General features: G+C 47.0%; 1 protein-coding gene across 6 annotated transcripts in view; it reads right to left on the bottom strand.

Annotated features, from left to right (window-relative positions):
• asic1c (acid-sensing (proton-gated) ion channel 1c) overlaps positions 1-21,504 on the bottom strand; it is a 59,073-nt gene that overhangs the window by 3,884 nt on the left and 33,685 nt on the right. The window contains exons 1-10 of one of the 6 annotated variants that reach the window (XM_029130670.2): positions 17,599-18,296; positions 7,128-7,278; positions 6,660-6,787; positions 3,145-3,295; positions 3,000-3,056; positions 2,382-2,535; positions 2,068-2,159; positions 1,694-1,773; positions 1,525-1,596; positions 120-172 (exon numbers count right to left, since the gene is read on the bottom strand). In XM_029130670.2, coding sequence (XP_028986503.1) covers positions 120-172; positions 1,525-1,596; positions 1,694-1,773; positions 2,068-2,159; positions 2,382-2,535; positions 3,000-3,056; positions 3,145-3,295; positions 6,660-6,787; positions 7,128-7,278; positions 17,599-18,126 — 1,466 coding nt within the window. In that variant the 5' untranslated portion in view covers positions 18,127-18,296. Of the gene's footprint in view, positions 1-119; positions 173-1,524; positions 1,597-1,693; positions 1,774-2,067; positions 2,160-2,381; positions 2,536-2,999; positions 3,057-3,144; positions 3,296-4,775; positions 4,904-6,659; positions 6,788-7,127; positions 7,279-8,891; positions 9,910-17,598; positions 18,297-21,504 lie in introns of those variants that run through there. The other 5 variants (XM_029130665.3, XM_029130666.3, XM_029130669.3 and 2 more) reach the window with 5 other exon arrangements.

Below are 21,504 nucleotides of genomic sequence, written 5' to 3'. Positions count from 1 at the left end.
CTAAATCAAACCAAATCATTTGTAACCACAGAGGAAATGATGTATGAGATGGTCTCAAGTATGTGTGAAAGAGAGGGACAGCATGGGAGGGAGCGGCTATTATCAATGGGGTGTGCTACCTGGGGGCATGATTAGGCGTGACACCAGGGCTGGTTGGGTTCTCTGGAAACTCCTGGAATAGACACGATGAAAAGAAAGATGGGTGAGGGTGACTGAAATGAAAATAAAGCACAATGCAAATGCTATTAGTCAGGCTTGTGCGGGAACCCTGGCCGAGGGCATTTCCCCTCAGCGGCGAGGACTGAGGGCAAAGCACTGGGAGACTGCGTGGATCCAGGCGTCTGGACGCTCATTAATTGGGTTCGTTAAGCGGCCTAATTGCTCCTTTGTCAGGTGGCGCGAGTGAAGATGTGACGTGGACTTCGTTAAAGAAAACAAAAAGGATGGTTTATAATAAAGGAGGTGAACACATGACATGAATGAGCAGTACATCACATACTGGAAATATACACGCTGCCTTCGCTGACACATATTTTCATACAATGCTGGATACGTACAAAGATTAATCTACTCCGCCTCCTTTCAAGTCTTTTCTTCCACATGAGCAGTCAAAGCCAGTGCTGAATCGCGGCCAGCCGAGCATGCGAGAGCGCGGTCGGTGCCCGTTTGACAGGCGGTGGAGCATGCAGCCGCTCAGGATGAAGACGCCTTGTTGTGTCACACGCGACAAATAAACAGCAGTGGGTTTAACTGGCTCCAGGTCTGCGGGAGGGGATTATTACTGCAGGGCCGTTTGTGTCTTAGACAGCGAAACAACAGGCTCGTGTTAATTAGCCGTCTGCTGCTCCCGATGCTGCCGTCTGGGAGCGCCGGCTCCTCTGGCTGCAGTGTGGTGAACCACTGATTTAGGGCCGGACAGCAGCCTCGCATTCATGGTATATTTCATTTTGAAGTTAAATGGGTTCCGTTGCCTTGAAGGCTTTAAACAGCTGATCATAAAAGGTTAATAAAACCCCCAGACCTCTTAATCTTGCTCCACTCATTCTTGCACTGTGGCATGAATCTGCTCCAGGTTTCCTCTAATTACGTGTAAAGCGAGGAGACTGGAGCTTCCGCCGCCCCTGACTGTATCGTCCCGTCATGTATATAAGTGGGTTGTTGTGTGGGAACGACCGGGATGCCGGCGATAAACTCCGATTAGAAGAGCACTTTGTGAGTCATGGATCAAAGGGGACGGAAGATCAGACACTTGTGTTTGGAGAGTGGACACTCAGGCATGAAAACACTTCACAAGGCACAAAAAGTTTGGTTATTACTGTGAATAGTTTCATCTGTGACATTCACAATGCAAATCTGCATTTACACTGTGAAATAACAGCGCAATGTTCATGTTTTATTGATGAACACGCTTTTTTCCGCAGGGGAACAACCTAAAAACCACGGCATGCGTTCAAGGGGAGCAGGCGAGTTAGTTTTTCGCATTCGTTCCATCCAGTCAAACAGAAACGGAGAGGCTGAAATTACCAGATTGTCGCTCTGACAACGCTGCGGACGCTTCTTGCGTATGAAGTAACTCAGAACTTTATCTTTAAAGACCTGAATGCAAAAAAAGAGAAAAACACAAGATACACATTACACATTAATACGCATTCAAAGCAGTCACTTGATATACCAAGTTACAAACCACCGTTACCTCGTATAGGTAGTCAAATATTTCCAAAATCGTTAAAACACTGGCTCCGATAAACAGCCCCATCTGACCTCCAATGTCACCTGGGGAGAGAAGCGGTGAGAGGGTATTGGCAGGTACAGTGAATGAACAGCGGTGCATGAAGTCATTCCCTGCGCTGTCACTTCCAATTCAGCATCCGTGGGACTAATCTGAGCAGAACTGTCAGAAGTGTCCATCCGGGCCCGGCTTCTCGTCACGCCCAGCCAGCCTGCCCTTGCAGGAGCATCAGATTATGAAAATGGGCTCGGCCTATTTCGCCAGTTCAAAGAGGGAAGCCTCGAAGAACGCGGCCCGAACAGAGGGGGTCGGAGGTCAACTGCAGCGACGGAACTCACCGAGGAGCCCTGCGATCTCATAGGCCTTCTTCTGCTCGATCTTCTCATAATTCAGAGCTTCGAAGAAGATGTCCAGGACCAATATGTTTTCTCTGAGGGGCAGACGGGAGGGAGCAAAGCCAGTAGAGGTTATTCACAGAGTTATTACATCGGAGCGACGGATCTCACATCTCCTGCGCGACTAACTTTCATTATTGTTACATTGAAGGTGAACGATGGAGACTCGGTTCATGCTCTGCCACAGTACATTCATCAACAGTAAACAGCACAGAGGCCATTGTCTGAATCACTGACTGCTACTAAACAATACTTACCCAATATATTGCTCAGTTTTGTTGAATTTCTTAGCCAGATATTTAGCAGATGCCTTACTGGGGATCTTAACCATGGACAGCTCCTTGCCATAGCGAGTCATGTTGCAGGGGGTCTGACACACACAGTAATCGTTGTCTTTCTCTACCAAAAAGTCTGTGGATGATCAAAGTGATTTAAAAATATTGTGATCACTGCGAGGAAGCCAACAAACCTGCATTCAGAGCCTCTCCGTCACCGCTAAAAATATCTACACACAGTAAAAAGGAAAAGCTCGGTTCGCTGCCATCGTTCACTTTCCATGAAAGCAAATAATGACTGAAGCTATAATACAGAAGAGGGAGGGGAAAAAAAAGCTCAGTGGGATTTTTTTTATATGAGCCAAGCAAAGACATATCGCAAATCATCCTAATGGAATTTCTGAACAATAATTTGACTTTATTATTTTGCTTCAGCACTGTCTGAGACTAAAGCAATTCCGAGTTAAAGCCACAGAAGAATTATTTAATGGCAGTAATAGTCTCGTGGCACTGCTGCTCAACACTTGGCTGGATTCAGACCTTAATTCAACGCTATTACTTTCATATTTCCTACATGTGTGATGGAGTGTGTGCTCTTACCTAAGGCGGGGTCAGCGCACTCTTTGTACTGCTCTGGTGTGCAAACCTTTGAGTTGCCTGATTGGAATAACAGCAAAGCAATTACATTTGACACACAGTCTCCGTGACGATGCTCTACTACGGGCTCTATAGTGGGAGTTCATACCAGGCATGTGGACCATTCTGCAGTTGCAGTTCTCCAGCAGGTACCGGGTCTCGCAGTCAATGCGGCAGGCGGTGATGCTGTACGTGGAGAAGAACTCCGAGTCTATGGGGGTAGACTTGCAATCTCCCCAAGGCGGAGGCAGGTACTGAAGCTGGAAAGAAGGGAAGCGCAGCACGTTTTGCCTCATTATATACTATCACACAAGGAATACAATGAATAACAAAAAATGGGAGCCCGGTGCAGCGGAATAACACAACGGGGCGGCAAGCAGGCGAGGCCCAACACAAAGGTTCCAAAGTAAAAACACTGATGTCTTTAAATGAAACATGTGCACAGAAAGGTCCAGTGAGAACAACATGACTGTCCACGTGCGGCAGGCAGACTCCATGCAGAGCGTTACTGATGCGGGCCGAGCCCCTGGGGGGCTGGTGGTGGTGGTGGTGGTGGTGGGGGGGGGGGGGGGATTAACATGGGAGAGGACGGGAGCTGAACGTGTGCTTTCAGACAGGACACCACAACCAACGGACAAATTTTACAACTCCGGGAACGAAAGTCAACGACTGACAGCTTTCGGGAGGGCAAAGTCGTTCAACGGACGTTAACACAGACCACAGCAGCTCGGAGGAGCTCGGTGAAGCGGGGTTACCGGTTGCCCAGTCATATTTTCTAATTTATGCTCATGACGGCTTGTGATGAAGCTACCATGACGGCGCAACACTCTCAATTTGTCAATGTACTGACTACAGCGTCTCATTAGAGGGAAAGTCTCATTAAAAGCGCAGACCGGGTCATTTTTACTTGTAGGTAACGCGGTGAATACTAAACGAATCCACTAATGAGCCTGGGTTCACCCTAAACACTAGACCCACGGCTTTAGAGGAACGGCTCGTTTGCAGCAAACCTACAAACCAATACCAGTGGTGTGTGTAGAGCGTGGCCACCGATCTGCTCGGGCATCGGAGCATCGGAGCCACTAATTACGGCAGAGCCATCAAAGCTGAAGGCTAAATCCTGACAAACGCCACCGACAAATTATGACGTTATCATCACATTAAGGTTCATTATTATTAAGTGTGACAACCAAATGGCCAATCAGTCGATAGAAAGTGCCACAGCAGGTTTTACAGAGGAAGTGGCAAACCTGATTAAGCCTTTATTGACTCGTAGGTTGGGAAAACCAGCCATATGTGCTGCACGGACTCACGCCGGGGGAGGTCATGGGTAATAAAGACAGGATCGCCTGGCGCCGTCTAGTGAATGGCCCCAGTGAGGCTAAAAACAAACAGGAACGTCTGAACAGAACCGTTCATGGCGGCGAAAGCGTGAAGCCGGGCCGTCCTGATGAGGACGCGGACGCAGATTCGTGGCTCAGCGCTGGGATGGAACCTGTCAGTGGCCTGGCTGCTCACATCCATTGAACAGAGAAGACAATGACGACAAGGATGAACTGCAAACGTTGCATGGTGTTGCTTCAGCCGCACAGAGAGGGGGGAGATGGATCCATTCCTCGGGGGGAGGGAGGGAAGCGGGGGGTGGGGGGGGGCAGCAGATGAAAGTGAGGAACTGGATGTGCAGCTATTTAACAGAGGAGCGGCGCTGGCATGCAGGAAGCCCGGACAGTCATACGCTACCCTCTGCTCTTGGGTGGAAACAAAGGTTTGGAAGCCGGGGGCGACCCCGAAGCCCAGCTCATGGAGGAAAGGAGGCTCTGACTGAGTGTGAAGCTGCACCTTTATGCCAGCCTCATAGGACGTCTCATCTAGGACGAGGGGATGAGCGGACACAGTGAGAGGAGGAGCAACAGGGAGCCCGTCACTTAACGGACAAACAGGCCAGAGTGACACCTCCGCAGCGCTGGGTGTTCACCATTCAGCCATTCACTCAAGCTGGGACCAGGAGAAGCGGCCACACGTCACAGCCTCCTGCTGCGAGTACATCATTCAGCCGACAAAGCTTTACGAATGAAACGTGTTGGAACATAAGTTCATTCAGCTGTTATTACGCCGAGACTGACTGAAATTAATGCTGTCCGGGCTCTAATGACAGCCCAATTAATTCAGCACATCTTTTAGGCCGTAAACACGTCGTTCAGCTGTCACCGGTGTCATGGTTATAAATGACAATTCATGCACTATTGCTTTCTGGAGCAAACTTTGTGATGGCGATTAATGGAGCACGTTGGCTTCCTGGAGATGGCTGAATGATGACACGCTACATTTGGAGAGAGACGTCGAGTGCAGCGTATTTAAAACGAGCTCCCCCCGAAGTAAAATTTGTCACGTTTGTGGTGTCCAGAGTCCTGCTCCAGCGGTCCTCGCATGTTACCGCGTTAAAACAAGGCTGGAGGTTGATTTGGGCTCGTTTATCTCATGCTCATGAACCGACACGCACTGTTATTTGTAAGGAGCAAAACCATTTAAGTTAGACTTGGTTAACAGTTCAAATAATACACATCATTTACTGCCTGGGCATCCATTACTTTGAGAAGTCGCGAGGACTGATTATGTGGTGAAAATTTAATGAGCCTGCAGCACAATACAGAAATACAGCAGATCTCAGAGGTGATCAGTGCAGAAACATAAATCCTCTGTGACATCGCTGCAATGTTGCGACTTGTGACCTACAGTGAGCGTTTTTGCCATTTCTCACCATATTTTGCCGGCTCCTCTATTGTAGACAAGAGTGGCACAATGTGAATTTGTTGTCTTGGCAACAAAGCATTAGATCTGAATGGGAACCTATGTGGGCTCAGTGTTGAGACCTCGCACACCTTTCTGAGTGGGGTCTTTTCTGTTTATACTCAAACACTCAATTGACATAACTAACTAACTAACATTTTAAATATGCTCTAGGTCGTCATCCACTCATCGTGCCTTTATAGGATAGAAGGCAGCTTAAAGCATTTCAAGTTTGTCCTACTGCTGATGTTGACTATACTGTAACTCGTGATGCTTAATCAGTGTTAGAGTCCTTCAATAGAAGGTTTATTAAAAAGGTTAATTCTCTCATTCACTCTGAAATGTGAAGGTCGCCCCCTTCGTCTCTCGCTGCCTTCATTTTGAATATGTCTGTTTTCATGACTATTTTCTGTTTTAATTCCATTTCCCAGGCCAGACCACGTTTCCAGACTCAGTGTGAGGGAACACAAAGCGCCTGAGCTGCCAGATAGTTTGCACGCTGTGTGGAACGCGGTTCCTTTGGCTTTGATAAGCACAGTATGCCGTTATTCTTGCCTCCAATCACAGTGTGGTCCCGTCGCGTCGGCCACAATTCCACACTTTCATGCCTCGCACCCGGAGCCACTGGATGTTTATGTAACGCCTTATGTGCATGTTTTCCTCACAGGGTTAATCAAAGTCCTAATTTTGCTCCAGGCTCTGCGACACAAACGTAAATGGGCACTTGCTTGGTGAGCATTTGGGGAACAAACAGAATGAAGCGGAGATAAAAAAAAATAAAATAAAATAAAAAAAAATGGCTTAGGTCGGACGGGGAGGAAGCCGAACGTTAGGTACCAGTTGCTGCTGACATGAAACAAAAGTTTGAAAACCAGGGGCCACACCAAATCCCAGTTGGTCAATGAAGGGTGGCTCATCCTGGCTGTGGATCTGAACCTTGATGCCTGCTTCGTAGGACGTCTCATCTGTGGATACAGCACGCCAGAGAATGTAAACGGTGCAGGTGGTGAAACCTATGGAAGCCTGCTCTGTGGCTGACGCTGAGACAGAAGCTACAAAGAGTGACACGCTCCCACAGTAACGCGCCAGAACATGATCAACAGATGGACAATTACACATTAGTTTTATGATCCTCGTTTGTGAATAAAGTACAGTAAAACTTTAGACCTGATGTCACTTGTAAACCTGCAGAAACATATATAATATGAACAATAAAACGTGCTGTTAGAGACAATTGGTTATAAGTTCTGTGCAGAGAATTAGATGATGTGTGATAAGAGGCGGGAGGTGTTAAAGACGACCCACCTGTCTCTCCCCACACGGGCAGGTATTCATCCTGCTGAATGTCCAGCATGATCTCCAAGCCGTTGCCCGTTCCACCTTTCAGCGTGGTCAGCAAAGGGTTGCCGTCCAGCCCGGAGTTGAAGGTGTAGCATTTCCCGTAGCGCGTGTAGATCTGCGAGACACGAGGCAGAAGCAGAGGCGTCCGGTTATCTGGCGGTGAAGCGCGTTGCAGGCACATGGCGGGCTGCAGGAGGAGCAGCACCTGCGTCAAACCAGCACCCGGCTCTGACGCCAGGAACTAATGAGGCTTCCTAAGCAGCAGGAGACGATATCAATCTTTAGCCAATTTCCCTCCAGATTTCCCCAGAGTCATTGAGAGTGAATGTACTACTACGCCATGATTAAATAAGAAACATCTGATGTAGGAGCTCCGTGGGCACGATCTGTAATTTGGCTTCATGAAGGCAAACTTAACAACAAACTTAAATCAGTAAAGCTCATAGCTTTGATTTAATTCCTTTAATTAACTTGAGTTTGTTTTATGGCTTTTCCCCATGAAAAGTTCTTGTACTCTGTCAAGCATATACACATTAATCAGCATTATGAAAAGTGTTGTGAATTAAATTCGCAAGAGTTTCGATAGAGGATAATGCGACAATTAATTCCCAAAACAGATGTAATATGGGTTGAAGACAAGCCTTTCAACTAAAGATAACACTATCGGACTAAAATTGATTAAATATTCAACACTCAGACCTAAAATATCAGCTCTTTGTAGTTTTTAACTCAATATAAAACCTGTAGCATTACGCTACATTTATTTTGTATCATTTTTACATCAAAACCATTTGAAGCTTTAGTCTGGCTGCTGTAGCTCCCTTCTGTTATTACTCGTCTAAGCAGCAGAGGATATTAAAAAGGAAATTACTTCATTTGCATCCAGTGTGATGAAGTCATGGTGAAAGAAACCCACCATTAGGGCATTAGTTGATTTTGAACTCTGTTCGTTCATCAGGTTCAGGTGACATTTCGACGCATCTGCTCTCCCATCTATATTTGACAGGTGGAGAAATGCCAGTCATGTGTTGGTATTTACAGCCGGATTTAATCACAGGCGCTGCATAAATAAATGAATCCCCGCACGCATACTCCTCACACAGCTTCCCCTATTTAACCTCTACAACACCGTGATGCGTCGGCTTGCAAAGACTGTATTCAAGCGTCAGCTATGGTTTTGCAGACGTCACCCACTTCCTCCAAGCAGCATTCAGCAATTAGACAGTAATTGTCTTTTGGTGTCAGCTGCATTTTTTGAAAAAAAAAACAAAAAAAAACAAAAAAAAAACTAAAAAACACATATTCTCCACGTTTCCAGATGTTTCATTAGAGAAGCAGCTCCTAATTGTAATTTGGGCTGATTGTGACGACGGACTTGTTCAGGCCCTAATTTTTCTTCCCACGAACAAAAAGTTGTTAGCGCTAGCGGCGACGCCAGAACCTGACAGGAGGGAGACAACAGTGTCATTGAAGTGACAGCGTCACCATCACCATCAAAGAAACACGGAGGTAATGGGTTTGTTTCCTTGAGTTACTTCAGGTTTAATAAGGAAAAGCCTCATGTCTGCGAGGCAGCAACGGGACGGGCTCGTTTGTAGCGTCCAGGCATCAACCCCTGAGACAACGGCTGCTGGAGGGAACATCATCCAATGCTTGCATGAATTATTAATGGCCCTTGTAAACAACACCCGTATCCACACCTGACAAACACCACGGCTCTGTACATACGGTGCTGAAGTTTCTGTAGGTGCACGTCTCCCCGCGGAACCTGCACACCAGCAGCATGTCCTCCAGCTGGTGCCCGAGCCGGCCCATCATCTCCGTGGTGTTGACGCGGTAGTCGGACGGCGCCGTGTAGTTCCTGAAGTCCAGCAGGCTCAGCAGACCCTGCTTGTGGCTGTCCCTGAGGATGGACAGGCTCCTCTCCATCACCGTGTGGTTGGGGTACATGAGGTCCATCCAGTAGCCGCTGTGGTACAGGTCGTCCCTGGTCAGAGACGACGCGCGGAACACGTTCTTGTTGCAGAACGTGATCGCCGGGAAGGACATGTTGTGAGCCCAGACCATGTAGATCTTGGTGACGGCAGGGTAGGACATCAGGTAGAAGATGCGATTCAGGGACCAGGTCATGAGGAGACTGAGGCACACGAAAAAGGCCAGGATCCAGACGACTCGCTGCACTTTTGACTTGTCTGGGGAGAAAATAAACTTCAGACCGTGGATCTTGGTCCTCCGTATGAACCCCACTGTGACCTCCCTCCACGTGGGTTTCAGTGAGCTGGACTCATTCCCCTCGCTTCGCTTGTCTGGCCCCGGGCCCACGGACTCGCGTGTGGATGCTTTCACCATAATTGAGCGGCCGAAGGCAGATTCGTCGTCGCTGAACGCCGCGTCTCAGTCACCCGGTCTGGACCTCCCTCATTCACAACCGCTGGATTTTTCCACAGTCATCTCCAGGTTTAAGCGTCAGACATTCCAGGTGCTGCAGCCCTGCTGTGCCGCCGTCCTAGCGCTCAGGGCTGAAGAATATATGCTGTGATGATTAAAAACAAAAAGAACTCCGCTCCTTAGGGGGGAGGTAAAATTGATTTACATAATGATTCCTTTATGAGCAAAACAGCTGAATCACTCCATTTACAAAAACCATCAAGCGTAACCATCACCGATCCTTCATCAATACATAAATGGGCGTGATAATTGCAGCTGTAAGCGGCGACTTCACTCCCAGAGGCAATCACTTTGAAAATCCTTACCCCTGTTGCTCAGATCCTTCACTCCCCCATCTCCTTCTCCAGTGCCAGACAATACTTGCAGATTTTCCCGTCTTTGTGTAGTAGCTGCCCAGATCCCAACTCCTCCCTTATCCACAGATTGAAGAAAAGCTTTTTAGTCTGTTGAGTTGCTGTCTGCAGAAAGGAATATAAAGCTTGTTGCCCCCCTCCACACTCCCTCTACAGTCGAATGGAGAATGAGGTGGAGCCAGTGGATGAAATTGTTTTCCTCCGGTGATGAAGTAGACCTCCAATGGTATAGAGGCGGTAGAAGAAGTGAAATTGTGATAAAGACATTGCAACAGCAGAATGATGGAGCCTGAAATTCCTTAATAGTGAGGAATCTGCAGCTCCCTGCTGGATCGATATATCTATATAATTGATGACAGAGTGGAGCGTGGCAGCGGAGACATAAATGCAGCAAAGTCCTCTTCAGAAGCTGTTTGAAATCTGCGTTACAGCACGTTTTCTCGCTTTCTCACATTTTCAAATACAATTTCCCCCGAACGCTGAGCAAAGAGCACCGGCGTCCTGCTGCACGCAGACGTGGCTCTGCTTGGTTTTAAAGGTGCTCTGCTTCGTCATGTCACACTATGAGAGAACTGCACATGGCTCAGATTCGTACTGGATTATTTCTTTTGTTATGTAAGTGGGAACCTTCTCACTGGGTAATTTGCATATTAGCAGCTACGCCGCTCTACTGTTGCTACAGCTGCAAATAATGAATGAGGAAAAAAAACCAACATGCCTGTCGATTTTGTTTTAATGTCCCTGAATTAGAACTTGATTCATACATTAAAAGGAGGGGTCCTACATTTAAACGCATTTGCTTTCTAGGAGAATGAACAGGAACATGCTCCTGTCATGCAGAGGCAAACAGCTGGCACGTGTCAACCATCAGTCAGTGCGTCCAACAGCAGCTGCTGTCAGTTCCAGTCCTCCACTCCTAATTTAATAAAAAGATTTTAAAGGATGTTTTTTCCACAACAAAGACTGTAAGGCTTCCCTGTATGCACAAGTGGGCTATTAACAGTGGGATACTTGCAGCATGAATGTCTGGATACTGGAAAATAAAAGAAGTCAACAAATAACTAATAGCTGCAGCGCATGGTGATAGTTTTCTTTTCTCGTTGCTTTAGGGCTTTCCAGCAGCAAAACCACTCCATTAATTGCCCGACTCCAGCTGCTCCAACAGCCACTGTAAGACACACCTACTTCTTTGTCTTCCAGGCAACACAGACGCCCGCTGTTGAAATGTATCGCCTATTCAGGCAACAATTAGTTTATTAAATTGTGGGACTACGGCTCCTCTTATTGTTAGGAATTAAACAGCAGCCCCAATGGGGGAAAACAGCCTCAGTCAGAGAGCCACAAGCGAAGAGCCGTGCAGTAGCGGCTGTGGATGACTGGCAGAGGAATAAATAACTCCCACCAACAAAGCAGTATGAGCGGCGGAGTATAGGTCCTCCACTTATAGACCAGCGCCATCGATTTCCTTTATTCTCAGTTGCTTGGGAAACATGTCAGTAGAGCTCTACTCGGCTGTTGAGTAAGTGCTCAAACTCCTTTGTCCTGCACGAGACCTGAGGAACGTGTGACGGACAGCTCCGCTCTGTGGAAAGTCCCTGGTCAGCAGTTTAAACAGCTTAACTGTGTTAGCGCCGGCTCCTGACGCCACACTGGTGACAATCATCATTAGCCTGGTGACGCTTCAGGCCCGACCGACTGTCCCGCCATCGATTCGGAGCTCCATTATGTTTGTGGAGCACTTACTGTAATACCGGCCCGTCACGTTTTAGGCGTCTGGGCCGGACCGGTGACCTGCCACACGTACTGTAGACCCCGTGACTGGCGCCGGAACAGCGGCGGGTGCCTGCTGTGCTGCGTGGCTGCCGGCTGCGCTGTGTACAGAGGAGATGCGCTGAAGAGGCTGTTGACATTAACGGCTGGCAGCTGCGTGAGGAAACGACACTGAAGAGAACGCACTGAACACAATGAAGTGGCAGCCATAAAAGCAAAGACTGAGAGATGCTTTAAAGCTCAGCGGCGCTGAAGGAAACCACTGAGGCTCTGGAAGCAGCTCTCACCCACGACCACTGTTGTGCATGGTTAATATGAAACTATTGATTAGTGCAGCTGTGAGCGTAAACACTGCGCTTGTTCGGTCTCACCAGGGCGTTGTTGTTTTAACCCAATTAACGACATCCTGCCACGAAGCAGTGGATCCGCATACGTACAGGGATCCCGTTTCCTCTCCTTTGTTGCTGGACAGACAACACGACTGTGCGAGGAAACATTTCCCATCCACTCAATAGAGCGGAAACAACAAAGCTTGCGTCGCTGGTGCAACACTCTGCAATCATGTTTCTGCACCGCAATGTTTTACAATCTTCTCCAGCGCCGCTCGCGTTTTAGTGCCATTGTAAATTTTTAATCCGTTTGTAAAATCATTCTGCAAAATCATCAATTTAATTAAAGTGTCTCGCAGCGCTACACAATATACAGGACTCCAGGCAAGAGTTAATGATTTCTCTTCTCTATAAAACTGCTCCCCTGCTTATTGAAAACGCATTTCTGCGGCCCGTACATTTCCATTGTTATCTTCATGGGAGCGTAAACGCATTTAATCTCTGCCTCAGTACTGAGCATGTGATTAGAGGATGATAGTGAAGTCTAGATTAAGAAAGCACAACTATGAGAAACATGTATTCTTTCAGATTTGCACATACGTTGCCCGGGTTTTAAACCTCCTCGGTGACGCCCGGGACTGTCAGAGAGTGACACCAAGCATCCTCCTTCATGTCAAAGCCAGGCTGAGCCCCAGAGGTCTCATTAGAGGAGGCGCAGGGTTTTCTCAGAGCAAAAGGACCGGCTCCTTCATGGGCCAGTGAGAGTGTTCAGCACCAAATGGAATCCTGGCACCAATTAGACGCACATCAGAAGCAGCCCACACAGAGACAAAGACAGAGAAATAAAAGCTCACCACTGCAAAGCTGAACTCATTAGACAGTTTAACAAATGCACAGGTAATTAGGAATAGTTTTGTTTTATCTGATTTAGACGCATGTCGACCTTAAAACTCTGTTACAGTTAAATACATTAGTACAAAAAAAGGGACAAAATACCAAACTAATATGTTTTCATTTCAGCAAGTTGCTTAGTTGATCGCACATATAAATCCTAAATGAATATTAAAAACATCCCACAGCTACTCCAGAAACTCTCTTGACCCTGAGTAGCGGGATCCTTGTGGAGCTACTCGATATGTCGACATGCAGCACACTGGGATTCAGGTGAAAGCCCCGCAACCAGGCCAGCAAACGGGCTGAAGCGTGTTTTTTTTTTTTCTAATGCAAATGGTGGAGACACAGATGGTTTGAGCCCAAACTCTTCCAATCAGGCGTGTCACTCTGGGAGACAGGCAGCTTCTTTAGCGGAGGGAGACATCTGGTGGCCTGCCTCTAAATGGAACGGTCCTCGACAGTACGTGTCTGTGCTGAGCAATGCAGGCGAAGCAGGATGGAAGCTCAGCCCTGAATACAACTGATACAATATTTATTAAAAGTGTGACATATTAAAATCACATTTTACATATTTTCATCTTAACCATTTCAGTTCCTTTTCCCCCTTTTCAAGGATGGATTGGCTCCATCATGTTTTTCCAGTCTGGGCAAAGGAAAAGCTGGCATGTCATACTATTTAATGGAAATGTGGTCATGTGGACTATTTCTAATACGGAGCATGTGCATTACAGAGCTTCCCTGGATGGAGGGCAGGTGCAGCTGTATCAACAGGAAACAGATGCTGCTGGCTACACCTGCCTCCTCTCTCCCTTGTTCCTTTCCAGGCAGAGCCCGACTAGAAAGGCAAAAAACACAAGAGCGCTGTCACTCAAGCTCCCAGTCCGCAGCCTGCAGTCACACTTTGATAAACTCACTCCTCAAATTTCCTCACCGCTACTTTCATTTGCAATGATAATCTGTTTCCCCCCCCCTCTGCATGTTTTCATCTTGTTTGCTCAGCTGGAGGCTTTCGGTATCCGTTCCTGCATCCGCCCGGCCACAAATTAAGCAAAAGCAAGCACTTCGCCAGAGGCCCGAAGCCGTCACGGTGCGACAGCGCTCCGTCAAATCGCTCCTCCGCCAGGTGAACGCATTAAAGTTACGCATTCAAACGTCCGCGAGGCTAAGCTGTCTGATAGACTCTCTTCCTTCAGTGTTCAGGGAAATTCCATTACAGCGCGTGACGGATTGTCACCCATGCAAAATGAAAAGTGTGCGTCTGCATCGTCCTGAGGTCAAGGGCGACCGTGGTCGACTCCAAAGACGCATTGGAGGAGACTGACGGCTACACGGCGGCACCGTTGGTTCTGGACGGAGCCCGGGCCGTGTCCGGTGTCTCCACCTAACAAGCTAATTAACTTAAGAGGCTGCGTCCAGCGGCACCTCTAATGTCGGCCCCAGGAGGGATCTCCAGCCCGACGGGCGAGTCAGCAAAACACACAAAATGAATCCCTTCAGCGAGGCTCTTCAGCAGCATTGATCGTCCTGCCAACGCTGCACTTACAGTAACAGTGGCTCCCACACTGGCTTTTACTGACACCGAGGCCCGTCGTCTACACTCGCTGCCTCGCTCCCGTTTGTTTATTTCACTCTAAGCGCCGCGCTGCTCTATTTTATCCCCGTCGCCCGTTTCACGCTCGGCGCCGTCGTTTCGTGCTCCTCCGCGCACCCCTTCCCCTCGCTCCTTCCAACGCTTCCAGTTGTACATCACAGACTTGGCGCCGCTCCAAAGCCGGGTCCCAGTCCCACCTCAATCTCAGCTCGTCCCCTCCCTGCTCCCTTCTACTTTGTCTCCGCTCTCGCCTCCAACTCAATTTCTTCCTCCGTAGCCTTTCTCCATCTCTCCCTCTATTTCTCTTCTGTCTTTCCTCCTATCTCTCGCACTGTCCATTTCCTGGCTGTCGGGAGCCAGACTCATTGTTTCAGAACAGGTCTGACACTCAATTCGGCTTGTGCTTCCTTCGCTCACCTTTCCTCATTTCTTTGACCTCCACAGTCAATGTCGGCCTCCAGACTACGCGGCAAGAGGTGAATTAAAGCAGCACCTCCGGCCTCTTTTCCCTGAACAAACCCCAGAACGCTGCGGCCGGGCCACAATGTAATATTAAAAGGGCTTCGGCTTTGATTTCAGCACAAGCAGATGCCTCGACGGTAAGTTCAATCACAGCACGGCATCAACAGTAAGAGGATAAATGTGGTGGAATCGCGTCTCGGCGCTGGCACGTGCTCTGGAGCACTGAGCCGGTGATCGATTGCAATGATGTTACATCAACTTCAGCATGCCTCCTGCATATACACACTGACAGATGATTTATTTGGTCCGAGCCAGTCTTGCCAGTTTATTCCACAGCAGGGTTGTGGAAGGTGTTGGGGTGCTCACGCTTTTGAGCATTAATGAGGTGATCAATCAGCAAAAAGCAGTGCACAGACAGGCCGAGAGGAAACAAGATGGAGGCGTGAGATTAATTCTTATAATTAAATAAAGTCTCTGCTAAGAAAGCTATTTAGTCTGTCATGTGTGCAAATCTGGATCCGACTCTAATTTAATGAGTTACATACGCTGATAAAACTACACACTTCATACAGATGATGTTTTGTAAAAAGCATTAAGAATCCAAAGCCTATTACCAAAGTTCACTCATACATTTACTCTGTGACATTGGAGGCCATGTTTCTGCATGTATTTATAGCACGGGGTAGAAGATTTCCAGCATCTACCATCTGCCAGCCTTTTAATATCCAATTCTCTTTCTCCTCCAGTATATTACCGCATCCTCCTCCAAAAGTATTTTATTACTTTATGCAGAGGGAATAATTGCACTCGGGGCCCTGATATTTTTCAATTCCACAGCACCCACATCCAGCTCATTAGTTGAAACATCTGTCGGTCTGTCTTGCGACGGCAGGCGCCCTGCAGTTCTCCTAGTCATACAAATGCAGGATGCATGTATGCAAACACAAACACATACTACAGGTAATGCGGTAAACTGTAGGAGTTCAGAACTGCTAAGGTTCCATCAGCTAAAAGGCATCTCAAACTCTCTACAGTAAAAGGTATCAGTGGAGTGGATTTGAATATTGTTTTTGCATATATTACCGCCCATTTTTCCACATGCGAGGGCTAATTGTCAGATGTTGTCTAGACCTTTTGTGAGTCACCTCGCAGTGATGTTGCTGAAGTATATAATGGGCGATTTCAATTCCATCACATCTCATCTCCTGTGAGAGGACCTGCCTCCGAGTCTCCCACAGTAAGATCAGCAGGCCGAGGAGGGGGAATTCAGGCAGCTCCATGAATCTTTAATTAGTCCCCTCTATACTTAGGCCCTCAGAGCATCTCCAGTTTCTGACATTTAGCTGAAATTTGCCCTTTGTGCGTGGGGATGTAACAGAGCCAAGGTCAAATAACCGACCACAGCAATATCAGAACCTGCCTTTATTAACCTACATGTGTGCATTTTCCTGTTTGTGTCTCAAGTTCATCTTCCGGTTGGGTTGAAAAGCCAAAACGTAGCACAACTAGCCCCTCTGGTCGCTACTCGTAGGCTTTTGTTGCTCAAGCGAACGGCACGACTCATCGAAATACGATCCCAACGCTGATGATTAAGTTCCATTCAAATTCCGCTGACGAGATCTCTTTATAGAACTGTGACAGTTGAGGGCAAACAAAAAAGGGCACAAAGCAAAAGAAAATTACTTACGCACGGAAAATAAGTTCATTAAGTTGATACATTGATCGTCTTGTGGTGTTTACGAAGAAAAACAATGCCGTATTAAAAACGCGACTGGTCCTGAAAACAGCATATGTTTGCTTTATAATGTATGATGTCGGCAGAGATTTGTGGAACCATATGGCCCCTCAGTGGTTTACATGCTTGTGGGGACACTTTCAGGAAGTAAATCACCTACTAATAATATTCACCAAATGAAGCAATGCAGAAGTGGAGGAAGTACAGTAGAAACACAAGCACAACAAAAAAAAAGGAGGCCCTGAAATCTGTGGCTGCTCTTAAGGCAGCTCACGTAAGCACAGATGGAGCGTAGCAATATTAGAATTCCTTCATAATTCCTTCCTGTCTCATACCTGTTGTTTCCCCTGGAAGCAGCTAACTCCTCAAGAGGATTAATTATTTTAAAACCGAGGATTATGGCACCGTTACTGAAAAAACAATTAGGCAACGGCAACAAAATTGGGATGAAAGTGACATCTCACTTCCCAACGCTATCTGGCACGGATGCGTTCGCCTTATGACTGCGCTCGTTTTATAAGCCACTCTCCTTTCTGCAGCCTGCTCCTCTAATGTCTCTGGCCGCTCATAAACATGAAGTGACTCATATTTCATTTCACCACGGGCAAAACCAAGCATTCAAAACTGAGCTGTTTAATAGCCATTATAATCCTCCGAGTTGTTGGCATTGTTGCCAAAGGCGTCTGCATATGTTCACATCTCGACTTGAAACTTTTCTAGTGAATGTGTCTGGGGTTTTTTTGCTTAGTTGTGAAAATTTTAATTCAAAATATTTAAAAGAGATACTGTTTGGAAACCAGCTCTCCAAATAGAAGTCAGTGGGTTTGAGAGCCTCAGGAGCAGCCGTACTTACTGTGGTAAAGTTCTCTGGGCCGCAGTCATTGCCTCTGTATTTGCAGTCAAGCAACATTTCGTCAATGCTGTGACTGGTCCTCTGCACAAACTCCAACATGTTGAAGCTCTGGGTGGGGAAGAACTTGGTGTTGTCCTGTGGCTGCCCTATAGCGGCCATGAAGTCATCAAAGTCCCCTCGTTCTACACCTAAAAGATCAGCCATCCAGAAAAGGTCGTTCTTTCGGAGCCTGGACTTTCGGAAGCTGTTGTAGTTGCAGAGGGTGATGGCTGGGAAGTACATGACGGGACTGTCCATTTCATCCAACAGGGTGACGTGGGGGTACTGGTAGTACTCGATCACACGGTCGGCCACTTGGAGGAGGAAGATGGAAAGGGAGGCGCTGAATGCGGCGGCCCAGAGCAGCCGGCGGAAGGTCACACCGCCGGGCAGGAAGATGTGGCTCAGGCCGTGGAGGGTGCAGTTGGCTCCGAACACAGTGATGTCCGATGGTGGACGCGGGGCTTCCTCCTCCTCTTGGTCTCCCATCTTCTCCAGGGGCTGTCCAAGTTCCGTGGGATCGCTGGATGCGGTCCTGCTGCAGTGGGGACCAGCTGAAATGATGCTGATGGCAGGCAGGACAATAATGGGTCTAGTTTCCCCATCACGCCCGAGGGAGGGACATGGGTTGGCTATCAGGAAGCCGGGCAGGAGCGACTGACTGTTACATCAACCAATCCTCACAGAGATCTTAGAGGGCACACTGATTTCTAGAGATCTAATTTCCTTGTGGAAGTAAAACAGCGGGAGGTGGTGGAGAGACGGATCAAAGAGGGAAGATGAAGCATATTCAATTTAGTGACCTCTGCTAAGCCTGTATTATTTCCTATCTGTAATATTTATTTATTTATCCAGAGTGGACTCAGGTTTCTGAACCCACACTGTGTAAATAATACCTCGTAACCGAGTTCAACTTGAAAAGCCTTTATTGTTTTAACCAATATTTTTGGGAGTGCGGACCACGATGACCTAATCAAGAAGACCTTCCAAATACAAGCTCTCAGTGTTCAAAGCAAGATTGTTCGTCTGAAACCCCGAAAAGTTGACATTTTACACATACGAAATGTCAGCAATTCCCAATTAGCTAGCAGGTTTAGTTACAGCAGCGACGTCAAAGCTTGAGCGGCCATGTACGATCACAGTAATCCATTGTTGGCCAATGGGGCGCTATACTCAGGGAATGCTTTGGTGCTTTACCTAATGAAACCTTAACGGATGTTGCAGTGAAACGCCAGAGAATTACTCATGGTTCGTGGTTCCCGGTGAGAGCAATGGCGCCGGTGGCCGCTTCGAATCTGCATTTCTTCCATCCTCCGTCCTCAGTATTATCATCAGGTATGTATGATACAATGTCATGAACCTGTCTGAAGAGTTAAAGAAGCCGTCCGTCTACTGTTCATATTATTAAATCTCCGCTTTAAACCAATAAAAAGAATTTAAAACCCATTCTAATCGATGCAGCTCAAACCTGCAGCACACATCATCTTCTATCCTGCTGCAGTCCCCCTATCATGTGTTTTGTAACAGCATCAATAATTGATGTATTTTCCTGCATATATTTCAACTCATGGACAGAGGTGTGTAGTGCAGAATGCAGACTTGAGCTCACTTCACTCAATCCCAGGAAGTGACTGCCTCGACTGAAATTATATTCCCTCACTTCATTCAAAGCACAACTTAATAGTGGAATTGATGTTGGGAGCAACGCGTCAACGTCAGCCTCACCTTCGAGCAGCACCCGTTCAAACCACACTCTCTTCTTGTCCTGCTTTTCTTCAACCTCTTTTCAACCTCACAAATGTACTCTCAAATCTACTTATAATCATGGCTTCCTCTACTGCCAGAGGCTTTGAGATGGATGTAATCTCAAATATATAACGTGTTTATGTCTGGCATTAACTTGAATAATGGCATATTCCAATTGGTATATTTCATCCTTAAGCTGCATTAGGTCTGGAAGAGGAGTATACAGTAGTAGTTACAGATGTGCACTGCCTCGCATCCATGTGCTTAAACCCTAAACTGACGCTAATGGACCTTCTGGCCACTAGGGGGCAGCACACCAACCTACAAACACAGTCACACTTCATTGTGGATGTGCAGAACATGTTAGTAAATAGTGATTAGGCGCCTACATCTGGCATCGCGTTTGGGTTTTACACTCCGAACGGCAACATCTGGCTTTTAAGCAGCTGAACGCTTCTCTGTGCTCAACAGCTAGCTGCTAATTGTATTTTGGTGCTGATCGAGGAGCATTCGTTAAAAAAAACTGCCTCTTGTTGCAGCTGTGAAAGAAACGCAGAGACGAGAGGTGGAGGAAGCGGTTTGCTGTGCAACCAAAACGGAGCTGAAATACACTAAAACGGCAAAGGGGCGCAAGAGAAGCCGCGATGGATAGAAACCAGCCTCTGCCTCAGTGAATATGTCAAAGGACCTGCTCACGCACTTGCATTAAACAGTGTGCAGCTTTAAACATTGGTTTCTTTATGCACAGCTTAGAGACACTCAGTATGTCCCTTTCTAAGTGTAAATAAACTCATTCAGTAGCTCTTCACACTGAATTGAACATTTATGCCCCGTGAGAACCACCTCTGCCGTTTTATATCACCTATGGGTAAAATGGAGTAATCTTTCTTCAACTATAGCAAACGCATAGGTGCTAAAATTGTGTTTCTGTAATTAATAGGTGCACATTGAGCGAAGGGCCGGCCACAGCTCAATCAATACGCTGCGGAGTTTCTCCAGACTCTTAAGTTAGGTGTAGTGGTTAATGTGCTGCCTTAAGAAATCAGCAATTCAGTGCATCACCGGTTGTCTGAGGCCCAAAAAACACTCGCCCTCATTCTACAGTGGGAAGAAGCAGGGGCTGCATTCACACGTGTCAAGATTACTGATATGTTCAGAGACAGAAAGTGCTCCTCCTCATCAGCCACTTTGTATCCCGAGTGTGTGGAGAATGTCAGGGTCGGTCCGCTGGATCTGATGGAGGACATGTTTCGCTGGCTAAAAGACTGTCATTGTCATAAAGGTCATTTAAATACTGAGAGTGGAATAAAAAGGTTTAAACCTGTCCCACTGCTAATTATCTCCTCTCTTATTATGTCGACCCGAGTCCACCTTTGCAACCAGGCACCTTCAGTATGTAACTGTTGAGTGGAGGAGAATATAGGGTTTTCTTAGTTATTGTTTGATTGCAAATGTTACCCCCCACAGGAGGAACAGAGGTCTCAGAGAACACAGCTTCATCCAAGGCGCTTGTACATCAATGTCCTACATGAGGACACTCACGTCACAGGCTTTCATTCAACCAAACACTTCCCCAGTTCCTATCAACACAAGTTCTTTCTTGTATCTCCAATCGAATCAGAAGGAAACAGCCATGTTTGAAAGTGCTGAGCTGACATATTAATGTAATGACACATTTCACATCAATGGGCCTCACTGAGATAAGTATGCAAATAAACTCATTAAAATGCAAGAGCAGAGCACGATGTTGGATTTGTTTCAAGCTCTTTTAAGCCCCAGACCCCAAATGCCTCGGCCAAACTTTCTTCAACAACACAAAGTTCACAACGGCTCAATAAGGAAGAGTTGTCGGAATTCAAATTGCTCATGACCTTCAACGTTTTTTGACAGAAACTCTTTGCTTTGAGAAACTTTATACATTTCTTTCTTACTTTTAAACAACTGCCTCGGGTCACGAAGCTGTTTTGGGCCTGTGACTTCTCATTGGTGCCGAAATTAACTGTAAATACACATTACAGTATTTCCCCAAACAAAAACACACAGATACAATTACTGTAGATTTACGCTTCAATTTTGAATAAAAAAAAACAACATTTTCACTGATGAGTCTCTGCCAATGGG

The sequence above is a fragment of the Betta splendens genome, chromosome 17, assembly GCF_900634795.4.
Source record: "Betta splendens chromosome 17, fBetSpl5.4, whole genome shotgun sequence".
Lineage (NCBI taxonomy): Eukaryota > Metazoa > Chordata > Actinopteri > Anabantiformes > Osphronemidae > Betta > Betta splendens.
This window is presented reverse-complemented; position numbering and strand designations above follow the sequence as displayed.